The sequence below is a fragment of the Acomys minous genome, assembly GCF_964271855.1.
Source record: "Acomys minous genome assembly, chromosome: 6".
NCBI lineage: Eukaryota > Metazoa > Chordata > Mammalia > Rodentia > Muridae > Acomys > Acomys minous.
The window spans coordinates 50,990,758-51,003,111 of NC_140487.1; the positions used below are offsets into that span (position 1 = coordinate 50,990,758).

The 12,354-nt window shown below is 37.8% G+C and overlaps 1 protein-coding gene across 3 annotated transcripts in view; it reads left to right on the forward strand.

The window, feature by feature from the left end:
* The first annotated feature begins 3,101 nt into the window (after positions 1 to 3,101).
* The window catches only part of HERC6 (HECT and RLD domain containing E3 ubiquitin protein ligase family member 6), a 73,605-nt gene continuing 64,352 nt past the window's right edge, over positions 3,102 to 12,354 (forward strand). For 2 of the 3 annotated variants that reach the window (XM_084784989.1, XM_084784991.1), the window contains exons 1-4: positions 3,102 to 3,593; positions 6,097 to 6,256; positions 7,452 to 7,528; positions 11,816 to 12,043. In XM_084784989.1, coding sequence (XP_084641115.1) covers positions 3,401 to 3,593; positions 6,097 to 6,256; positions 7,452 to 7,528; positions 11,816 to 12,043 — 658 coding nt within the window. In that variant the 5' untranslated portion in view covers positions 3,102 to 3,400. The remainder of the gene's footprint in view (positions 3,594 to 6,096; positions 6,257 to 7,451; positions 7,529 to 11,815; positions 12,044 to 12,354) is intronic. The other variant, XM_084784990.1, reaches the window with a different exon arrangement.

The following is a 12,354-nucleotide window of genomic DNA, read 5'->3' on the forward strand; positions in this document are numbered from 1 at the left end:
ATAGACTTATAACCCTTAGTAAAATAGAAGCAGTCATTAAAAGTCTCCCAACTAAAAGAATCCCAGAGCCAGACGGTCTTAGCACAGAAGTCTACCAGACTTTCAAAGAAGAATTACCATCAGTACTCCTCAAATTATTCTACAGACTAGAAACAGAAGGAATATTGTCCAATTCATTTTATGAGTCCATAGTCACCCTGCCACCAAAACAGAATAAAGACCCAACGAAGAAAGAGAATTACAGACAAATTTCCCTTATGTACATAGATGTAAAAATAATCAAGAAAGTACTTGCAAACAGATTCTAAAAATAAATTTTTAAAAATCTACCATGATACCATGATCAAGTAGATTTCATCCTAGAGATGCAGGATGGTTCAATATATGAAAATAAATAAGCCATATAAACAAATAGAAAAACCACATGATGATCATCTCATTAGTTGTAGAAAAGGCTTTTGACAAAATCCAACACCCTTTCTTGATGAAAGTCCTGAAGAGATTGTGGGTACAAGGAACATACCTCAATATAATAAAGGCAGTATACAGCAAGCTTATAATAAATACAAAATTAAATGAAGAGAAATTAAAAGCATATCCACTAGAATCAAGAACAAGACAAGGTTGTCCTCTCTCTTCATATCTAGTCAATAATAGCACTGGAAGTCTTAGCTAAAGCAATATGACCACTGAAAGCAATCAAAGGAATACAAATTAGAAAGGAAGTATCAAAGTATTGATATTTGCAGATGATATGATAGTATATATAAGTGACTCTAAATATTCCACAATGAAACTTCTACAGCTGATAATTTCAGCAAAGTAGCTGGATACAAAATTAACTCACTAAAAATCAGTAGCTCCCTATATTTAAATGAGAGACTAAGAAAGAAATCCAGGAAATAACACACTTCACAATAGCCTCAAATAATACAAACTATCTTGGGGTGACTCTAACCAAGTAAGTGAAAGACTTGTATGGCAAAACTTCACGTATTTGAAGAAAGAAATTTAAGAAGATATCAGAAGGTGGAAAGCTCTGTTATGGATCTGCAGGATTAACATAGTAAAAATGGCCATCCTACAAAAGCAATCTACAGATTCAGTGCAATCCTCACCAAAATTCCAAACACAATTCTTCACAGAGGTTGAAATGACAATTCTCAACTTCATATGCAAACATAAAAAACCCATGATAGCTAAAACAATCTTAAACAATTAAAAAAATGTGTGAGGTCTCTATTTATACCACAAAACTATGGTAATAGTTTTGGACTGGAAGAGGGGAAAGGATGGGAATGGGAGGATCTGGTGGGAAGGAGGAAGGAAGATGGAATTTAGAGAAGAAATGTGGGGAGGGACAGATAGAATTGAAGAGCATTTAAGGAGCGGTATGGAAACCTAATACAACGGAAACTTCCTAAAATATATAAAGACAATCCTAATGAAGTCTCTAAATAATGAGGGAGATGCAACCTCAACTAGCCACCTCTTGTCCCCAAAGGAAGCTTCCGGTCTGGCACTGAGTTTCATCTAATTGAGTTGTTGCCTGAAAAGGGTCCCTATGAAATTCCCAAGCAACCCAGTCTTTGCCAAGAAAATAGGTTGCTCTCAACAAACTGACATCGAGTCCCCATTGCTGAAGACAACACCAATACAACACCGTGAACATGGAGAGGTGGAGCTGGTGCCTACATAGGACCTTTACCCCATATTCTAATGTCTACAACAGGCAATGGCACTCTGCAGGCCACCAAAAGAAAAGGTAAACCAACCCAATCACAAAACCCGTTGATAGTCTGTCCTGCTTGCAGAATATGCTAGGGGAATGACAGTACAAAGCATGTGGGAGTAACCATCTGATCTCTGATTTGACTTAAGGCCTGCTCCTTGAGATGGAACCCATACCTCAAACTTCTTAGGTGTCCAAGAATCAGAATTTAGATAGCCCAGAGAGCCTAGGGCAAAACCAAATACTACTGGTCTTTAAAAAAAGGAAACAAAAAAATGAGTCTGTGATACTCTGCTGTATTCGTAGGTCAGTGTCTTATTCAGCCATAATCACAGAGGCTTCATTCTGCAGTAGATGGGAACAAATACAGAGGCCCACAGCCATACTTTATGCAGAGGGAGAGAGAGAGGGGAGGAGAGGAGAGGGAGAGGAAGAGAGAGAGAGAGAGAGAGAGAGAGAGAGAGAGAGAGAGAGAGAGAGAGAACACAAACCTTGAAACACACAGCTCTAAAGAAAATGTCTCCATCAAATCCCTCCCTTCAGAGCTCAGCAAATACTGCAGAAGAGATTAGGAGTGGTTGAGTCAGAGGGGATGGAGGACACACACACACACACACACACACACACACACACACACACACGCGCGCGCGCACGCGCACACACACACACACACACACACACACACCCAAGGCCCTCTAAGTCAACTGAGCAAAACTCCTCTGAACTCACAGAGACTGAAGCAGCATATCACAGGGCCTTCTCAGGTCCTGTGCATCTGGACTATAGCTTTCAGTTTCATATTTTTATGGGACTTCTGATTGTGTAAGTGAGTGGGTCTCTGATTCTTATGCCTTCACTTTGGGCTTTTTCATTTTTCTCTTGGCGTACCTTATCCAACTTTCATCTGAAGGTATTTACTTCTCTGCAGCTGGACCTTGCCCTCCGCCTCTGCAGTGGGGCTCGGTTGAATAACAGCTTCTTCCTTGCAGCTTAGTTGGGGTCCATTACTGCATCTCTACAGGGTTTCCAGCTTAGGCTTTCCAGGCCTCTTTGAAACTCCTTTAACACTCTGTACACATTCCATAATCTATATATTATACAATTAGCTATAGATAGATAGATAAATAGCTGATAGACAGATAGATGATAGATAGATAATTAGATAGATAGATAGATAGATAGATAGATAGATTCACTATGTGATGATTAATGTGGGATATGAAATTAATAATCAAGACTAGAACAAAAGAACCTCAGCCAAAGTTGCCAAGGAAAGCAGATTCCCTGGTAACTGTCTGCCACTGAAACTGCTATGCCCTGTGAATTTATTGCCACTTAATAAATATTTCACAAACCTAGCAATTTGCCCAGAGCAGCAGGACTCACAAGCGGCTTACTTATGATGGAGATAGTTTCTTCTTCCCTGTGTCCTTTGTTATTCAGCACTTGAAACTCAAACAGCTAGGTTAAGATGACATGCATGGGAAGCCCGTGGGAAAGCTATTAGTGACACCAGACAAGTGAGCACTTCCACGAAAGAAAAGGACCATGACGTAAGAGACAGCGCAGTGCCTCTGGGAGGAGTTAGGAAGCTTAGGTCACTTGCATTTGGGAACCCATCTGACCAAGCTGCCACACCAGAGCCCCAGGTGAGTGAGCTCCGCAAAGATGTACTTTTGCTGGGTTGCGGGGAGCCCTCAGCCTCGGCGCCTAGAGGCCGGAGCTGGCTTTGAGCTCCTGCAGGCGGCTAGTGGGGAGCGCCACTCGCTGCTACTGTTCAGCAACCACCGAGTACACTCCTGCGGGGACAACAGCTGGGGCCAGCTGGGCCAGAGGAGAGAGCATTGTACCGAACTGCCAGGTAAGTACCCAGCCCAAAAGCAGGTGCTCCGGGCGGGATGGGATGTGGGCGCCTTGGATCGCTGGAACAGGTGATCAGAGATAAAGGGCGGCTGGAACAGGGATACATAAAAGCCGGTAACCCTGCTTTACGATGCGTGTGTCAATGGTTTCGTTTCCCAGAGCTCTAGAGTTTGCGTTTGTTTCGGTTTCCAGTTTCTTTTCATTGAGAAACTGAGAACCGCGTTCCTAAGGACAGAAATAAGGCCCCTCCCCCTTGACTTTCCGGCTCAAGCTAAGCCTGAGCCAACTTTCTGAGGGAGTTCTTTCTCCCAAACCGACTGGGTTGTGCACCTCTAACTACTTAGCAATACCTTGGGGCATCTTTTATCCTAAGTTAAAAAAAAAGTTTAATAGCAGTTTTGGGCATTACGGTTGTTGTAGGAACATAGAAAAGAAGCCATCTGTAAAGTCTAAAGAGATGGCTCATGTAGATAAGAGTTCGGTTCCTAGCATCTGTATGCCGTTTACAATCATCTGTAATTTCAGGTCCAGGGGATCTGATGCTTCTGTGGGCAACAGCACACACATATGCACACAGTCACTCTCTCATACACACATAAATAAAAGTATCAAAATATTTTTCAGAAAAGCCACTTGTAATCACACCAACAGGCAGCTCTAACAACAAAGCAGAGCTCTTGTCTTATTTTCTGTGTACGTATTTAATCCTTATAGAAATTGTGTCATACATCATTGTATTTGTTTTAAACAAGTTGTTTTTACCAAAACATATTAATCTACGGGTTTTTATATGTGATACTGACTCACATTCTTATGGATTTAACTAATATTCTAGTTTGTTTTTCTTTTTGTCTTTTCTTTCTTTCTTTCTTTCTTTCTTTCTTCTTTCTTTTTCTTCCCATTTTATATACAAGCAAGCACTCTATCACTGGCTATATTACATTCCTAGCCCTTGCCTGTATGTGATTATGTGCTTAGAATAATTTGTAGAACTGTGTTGAAAATGAAAACTATTCCTGTGTCCTTTTAGATTGAGTTCCTAGAAGCCGCAAAGTTAACAGAAAAAAAAATTAACAGGCAAAAAACAGTATGCAAATTTATTAATCTCTCTCTTAGAGAGTAATTTTTGTGTATACCAATTCACAGAAAGTAAATGAAAAGAGATGCTTAGATTCAGGAACTTGTGTACTGTATTTAGCAAAAGAAAAGAAGTTGGGACTTTAATGGATAATAAATTGTGGGGAGCCATCTTAGAAAAAATGGTAAAGCACTTGCCAGACACGAATGAGGCCCCGGAGTCAGGCCCTAGTATTGTAAAAACAAAAGAGAACAAAAAATAAGCAGAAGGAAATAAAAAAGATTTAGTGGCCTAAATCGCTAATTGCAGCATTTAGTCACTTGAGGATAAACTAACACTAGAGTTCAAGGGCTCAGGCCAGACTGAGGGGTATCAGCAGATTCTAGGTGAAAACTGTCACAAATTGTACAGACCAAGACAAAGTAATTCTCTCGGTTAAAGTGGTCAGGCCTTAGTTAAAGTTAGTGAGAAGTTTGTATTCTCTGTGTGGAGATAAGCTGGGCACATTTCAGTTTCGTTTCTCTAGGCTGTGACCATCATTTTGATCTGGGGTTCAGTTTGCTTCTGTAGGAACTCAAGGTGCTCAAACCTTGTGAGCCAAGTTGTGTCCAGGTAGTCAATATAACAGAAATGTGTTTTCACACATGTAGTATGAACATATTGGATTTGTTTCCTACCAATGTTTAGTAAGGACTTTAGATTTGATTTAACAGACACTGAAGGAGACAAAAAAAATCTAGATAACTTTATTTTTTTGAGGTTATTATTGTCTTAAATTTAGAAGTGTATACTCCTTTTTTTCTTCTGAAATCTTTATTGTCTTAGGCTTATATTTGCATTTACTTCCCTTTGACATTTACTTTTGGATGTGCTGCCAGATAAGTTTGGCTACTTTCTTCCCTAAGTTAATGTTGCAATTCATTTACTTCTTTCTTTCTTTCTTTCTCTCTTTCTTCTTTGTTTCTTTGTTTCTTTGTTTCTTTCTTTCCTTCACATCCTGATTGTGTCCCCCTCCCTCCTCTTCTCCAAGTCCCACCCTCCCTTCCTCTTCCCCCATCTCCCTTCCTTACTCCTCAGGAGAGGAGCGCTCCCTCCCTACTAGCCCACCCTGACACATTAAGTCACATCCTCTTCCACTGAAGCGAGGCAAGGCAGCCCCACCAGAGAGAAGTCACAGAAAAGCGGGCAACTGAGTCCATGTCAGAGACAGGCCTTGCTCCCCTTAGTAGGGGACCCATATGAAGCCTGAGCTGCCCATCTACTACATAAGTGTAGGGTGCCCATGTCTAGTCCATGCATGGTCCTTGCTTGGCTCTTGGCTTCAGTGTCCGTACCCTTCCCCACCACCCCACCCCCAACCCTGGGCCAAGGTTGGTTGACGACTCTGTATGGGACAATTTTTTCTTCTTCTTTGTTTCCAAAGAACCAATTCAGGCATTGAATAACCTCCACATTGACCACGTGAGCTGTGGGAAGGAGCACTCTCTGGCTGTCTGCCACAAAGGAAAGGTCTTTGCTTGGGGAGCCGGTTCTCATGGGCAGCTGGGAATTGGAGAATTTAAGGAAATAAACATTATGCCTACGTAAGTGTTTTAATTCACTACTTTTTCACTATTTTTGAATGGTAGGGACTCAAATGCCAGGATACAGTGATGGCTATGACCATGAAGCTATCCCTAGCCTCAAGGGTTAAAAGACGGTGAGAGAAATGGTCAGGAAATTGTATGTACAGCTAGTTGATTAGCTAGAGAACCCCTGAAGAAAAAAGTGAGAATGAAATGATATGCTGTAGTCCTAATTTTATTTATTATAGTATATTCATGGGAACCCACTCGGATTCCTACAGTAAATTAAACAACAACAACAACAACAACAAAAACGTATCTTAAGTACAAACTATCAAGGTACCAAGGATTCAAAAACAAATCTTACTTGATGATCTTGTATCCAAGTAAAGTAGAGCGTCTCACATTAAGTGCACCCCAAATATTCAAGCTCCTATATCATAGACTACACAATACTATTTATTATGATGAAAAGGCCCAAGAGGACCTGCCATACTCTCCTCTTGAAGCTCTAAAGTACATAGACCGTCACAGAGGCAGAGACAGGAGAATCAGAAGTTTAAGGTCCTTCTCAGTTGCATAGGGAGTCAGAGACCAGCCAGACCTACCTGAGACCTTTTCTCACCCTAAAATACAAACACACACACACACACACACACACACACACACACACACACACACAACCAAAACCAAACAAAACCAAAGGATGCAATGCAATTCTGGCCCTTTCTAACTAAAGGGATTGAATTAAAGAGGAATGTGAGGAGAGGCCTGTGGTCCTGGTCAGGCAGTCAGACGCCTTGTGTCTTAGTGACACACTTGGTTAGATGAGTGTGCTTCCTACTGTCTCCCTACACTGTCCAGTGAAACTACAGCCATGGTGGTGCCATTAGCAGGGTCAGTGTGGGAAAGAAAACGCTGGCCTGATAAAGAGATATGAGATGTGCGGAATAAACAGAAAAACCTCCGTGCTACTCTGTCTTCAGTTCTCGGAGGCTGGGAGCACACCCCTTCCTCTAAGTAGCTAAAATCATAAAAAGAAGGAAAGAAGCAGATTGACAGTTTGGGATAATGGTATTACAGATTCATATGAGAATAAAATTGTCCCCTGACATCTAATGTATTATCTAAAATACTTTTAAAGGTCTGTAATTTCTTTAATAACTCATCCTAAACAAAGTTAACAGATTTTTGTGACTTTTTTTAATTATAGGAAAATAAAAGCTCTGGGTGGCATAAAAATAATCCAAGTTTCCTGTGGACACTACCACTCTTTGGCATTATCAGAAGGTAAAGAACACTTTGGGGACCTCTGTCCTTAAGAAATATTTTTAAATAATGTTGTGGAGATTTTTGATTAGGATTGCACCAAACTGGAAATTGTATGATGATCATTTTCACAATATTATTTCTACCTGTTCATGAGCATAGGAGTTTTTGTTTTTGTTTTTCATTTTCTAATTTCTCCAATCTCTTCAGAGATTTCAAGTTTTTATTATTGAGGTGATTTACCTCGTTGGTTAGGTTTATTCCTAGATATTTATTTTCTTTGAGGCTATTGTGAATGGGCATGTATCTTATTATTTCTTTCTCCGATTTTTTATTGTGAGTTTTCAGAAAGGCTATTGATTTTCATAAATTGATTTTTGTATAAATGTCACTTTGCTCAAATTATTGATTCTTTCTAGAAGTTTTCTGATGGAATATTTAGAGTCTATTATGTCTAATATGTCATCTGAAAATAAAGATTATTTTAATTATTTTTTATTTGGGACTCTTTAATTTCCTTTTATTGCCTTTTACTCTAGATAGTGCTTTGAGCACTATATTGGAAAAGAGTGAGGATAGTAGACAGTACTGCCTCAACCCTGATTTTAGTGTGAGTGATTCAAGTTTTTCTCCATTTAGGATAATGTGTGTCATATATTAATTTTTAAAATTTTAAATTAATTTTATTAATTATTAACTTGAGTTTTTTTTCCCTCCAGTCCTACTCTCTCTAGGACTTTATTATGAAAGTATGTTGGATTTTTTCAAGGACATTTGCATTTATTGAGATATTCATCTTATATTTAAGTCTATATTAGCTAGAAGATTTTTTATTATTTTATAGATTATGAATTTACAGAATTGAATATAATACATATTCAAATATTAGAGATTATGTTTTGTTCCCTATTTTGTTAGTATGATTATGGTGCTAATTTCTTCTTGATATGACTTTACTGGTTTGGATGCACTAGAAACTTATACATTTCTTTTAGATTTTCCAACTTAATGGAGTATGAGTTTTCTTTTAAAACATCAATTCCTCTTTAATGTTCTGATTTTTTTTTTGGCATGTATTGTAATGATTCAATGTTAACTTCTCATTCTGTTTATTTCAGACATGTCTTTCTTTCTTTTGATTAATTGGCCTAAAGGTCTGTGAATTTTGTTTATCTTGCAAAGAGCCAGTAGATGAGTTAATTCTATTGTTCATTTACTTCAGGATTGCTTTGGCTTTCCAGGGTCTTCTGTAGTTCCAAAATGAATGTTAGAATGCTTTGGGTTTTTCTGTTTCTGTGAAGAATGCTGTGGAGATTCTGATTGAAGTTTTGTTGAGTCCATAAGTATTTTTTGATAAAACATTTCTTTTCACAATGATAATTCTGCCCATCCATGACCATGAACAGGCTTTCTATTTTGTGTCTTCCTCAATCTTTTTCTTCAGTGATTTAAAATTTTCATCATAGACACATTTAATTTCCTTGGATAGGCTTATTCATAGATATTTTATTTTCATTGAGGCAGTTGTGAATGGAATTGTATCAATGACCTCTTTCTCAGAAAATTTGTTGTTGTTATATAGAAAGGCTGATGAGTTTTGCAAGTTGATTTTGTTTCCCCCCATTTTTCTGAAATTGTTGATCATTTCTAAAAGCTTTCTGGCACAAATTTTGTGATCTCATATGTCTAATATCCTAGCTTCTGCAAATAGAAATAACTTGATTTTTTTTCTACTTGCATCCCTTTCATTTTTTTCTTGTCTTATTGCTGTAGCTAGTGCTAGAGCACTAAGACTATATTGAAAAAGAAAGGGGATAGTGAATATCCCTTTCTCTTTCCTGATTTTAATGATTGCTTCAAGTTTTTCTTCATTTAGAATAATGTTAGCCATGAGTTTGTCATATTTAGCATTTATCATGTTGAGGTATGTTCCTTCCAGTCCTCCTGACTCTAGATTTTCTACTGTGAGAGCATATTGGATTTTGTCAAAGTCTTTTTATTTAATCTATTGAGATAATCATGTGAATTTTCCCTTAAGCTTATTTATATTCTTACTTATTGAGTTACATATTTTGATTGATCCTTCCATCTTTGGAATATAGCCAACTTCAATGACCTTTTTGACATATTCCTGCATAGTTTGAAAGTATTTCACTGAACATTTTAAATCTGTGTTCATAAGGGATATTTGCCTGTACTTCAGGTTTATTGATTGTGCCCTTATTGAGTTTTGGTATAGAGTGACCCTAGTTTCATAAAGGAGTTTGGAAGTGTTTTTTCTGTTTCTTTTGAATGATTTAAGGAGTATTGTGTAGTGGAAGTTTTGGCTTCTTTAAAAACTCAGTTATGCTATGTAAATATGTTTTTGTTTAATCCCAAGTGTGGAATATGGAATTGCTTTTAGTCTATCCACAGCTAATAATTGCCTCATGTGAGATGTGCTCTATGCCACCTGGTAACAGCGTTGTGTGGCTTTGAGAGGGGCATGGCCTTTACCAACTGTAGTTAGTGGGATTCCAAGGACTTTGGGAGAGTATAAATATCAGAGCCCAGAGAGGGAGGAGAAAGCTTCGAGGAGACAGATAGAGGAGGAAGAAGGATGCCTGTTCTTCCTTCTGCTGTTGCCATTTGCAGGTTCTGCTGGACTGCTGGATATCCTCCCAGCTGAGTTTGATATTTCTCCAAGGAATCCAACAACCCTAACAAGCTGGAACTAAGTCGAAAGAGGTCTAAGTCTAACTTTCTAACCTTTCTAACTTTCTTTCTTGCCTACCTAGGGGTGGAGGGTTGTAAGAGAAGTAGAGGCATTAAGAAAGCCCAAACAAAATGGAGTTAAAACATAGAGTCTACAGTATTGGCTGTAAATCTTTGAAAGTCTGGCAAAACTTTGCTGTGAATTCATCTGGCCTGGGATTGCTTTAGTTGGTAGGGTTCTTATTATAATTTCCATCTCCTTTATTTCTCATGTGTTTATTCAGATTGTTTTTCACTTCTTGAATTAACTTTGGTGGTTTGGATGAGTCATGAAATTTATCCACTTCTTTTAGATTTTTCTAACTTAGTGCAGTATAGATCGTTTAAGTATCCCCTTATAATATTCTAAATTTCTTTTATATCTATTGCACTGTTTCTATGTTCCTTTCTGATTCTGTTAATTTAGAATATGTCTTTTTTCTTTTTATTTGTTGGGTAAATGCTGTGTCTTATTTATCTTCTCAAAAAGCCAGCTCTAAGGTTAGTTGATACTTTGGATTTTATTTTGTTTGTTTCCATTTCACCTATTTTTGCACTGATTTTTGTTGTATCTTGTCATCTACTAGATTTTGGTATTGGTTTGCTCTTGTTTCTGCAAGTTCTTCAGTTGCTATCGTGAAGTCATTGATTTGCAATGTTTCTAGTTTTTAATGTAAGAGCTTATAGCTATACATTTTCTCTAAGAATTGGTTTTTAGTGATTACCAAGAGGTTTGTATGGGTTGTTTTTATTTTAATTTTTTTCCAGAAATTTTACAATTGTTTTCTTGGTTTATTATTTGACTATTCATCACCAAGTAATGAGTTGTTTAATGTCATTGAGTTTGTACACCGATAGAGATTTGTTTGCAGATATTTTGTTTTATTTCATTATGATCAGATAGGATTCTGAGTTGCCTGAATTTTTATGAACTTGTTAAGAATTGTTTGGTGTGCCTTAGAGGAATTCCTATGGGCTGCTGAGTATTCTTTGGAGTTTGAGTGAATATTCTTTTAGGTTCATTTGAAGTATGATATTCTTATACATCATATACATAAACAACAAATCCTGTTGTTTCTCTGCATAGTTTTTCTTTAGGCAGCAATTCTATTGAAGAAAATGAGGTATCAACACTTTCTGCTATTATTAAGTTGGCATTAGTCTATGTCTTGAATTCTTATCCTAGAGTTGCTATGAAGTTGTGTGTGCTAGAGTTTGGTCACTATATGTTTAGAAATCTAATGTTTATTGATTAGCTATTCTCATGATGATAATGAAGAAAACACTTCTACTTTTGAATCTTGATAATCTCTACTGATTAGTTTCAGTTCAAAGTCAGTTTGGTCAAATATTAGAATAACAATGCTTGCTTGTTTGCTTCTTCCCATTTGTTTGGAATATTTTTTTCTATCTTCTCATTTTGGAGTGATTCTTTTTTTTTTAAAGCTAAGATTATTTTCTTATAGATAACAGAAATATGGAGTTTTTTTTTAATCCAGCCTCTCTGACTTTTAATTAAATAGTTAAGGCAATTAATACTTAAAGTTACTATTTAAATGTTCTTTATTTTTATAGATGGACAAGTGTTTTCATGGGGGAATAACAGTCAAGGTCAGCTGGGCCTTGGGTCGAAGTTCTGTTCCCAAGCCAGCCCACAGAGGGTGAAGTCCCTGGAGGGGATCCCATTGGCTCAGGTTGCTGCCGGTGGCAATCACAGCTTTGCTCTGTCTCTCAAGGGGACTTCATATGGCTGGGGAAGCAATAGTGCTGGGCAGCTGGCCCTCAGTGGGGAAAATATTGAAGGTAAGAAAATAATTTTGTCCCTGCACCAAGTTTTATTCCTTGTTTCTGCAAAGCCTGTGGTGGCAGAGTGAATCTTTCTCACTATTTTAATGTCAGCTGGTCATCATCTTTAATTCTATTGGCTTCCTCCTTGCCTCTTTGCCAGGTAAGCTATCATTTTCAAGCTCCGGCATTGGGGTATAAATTATTTGTCTACCACGAGATGTCTTTAAAGCTGTTGATGTCCAGGTTGTGCTCCATGAGAATGAGATCAGAATGTCTATGAGCAACAGTTGGGTTTCAGCCATTGTTATGCATTCCCATGTTGTTCT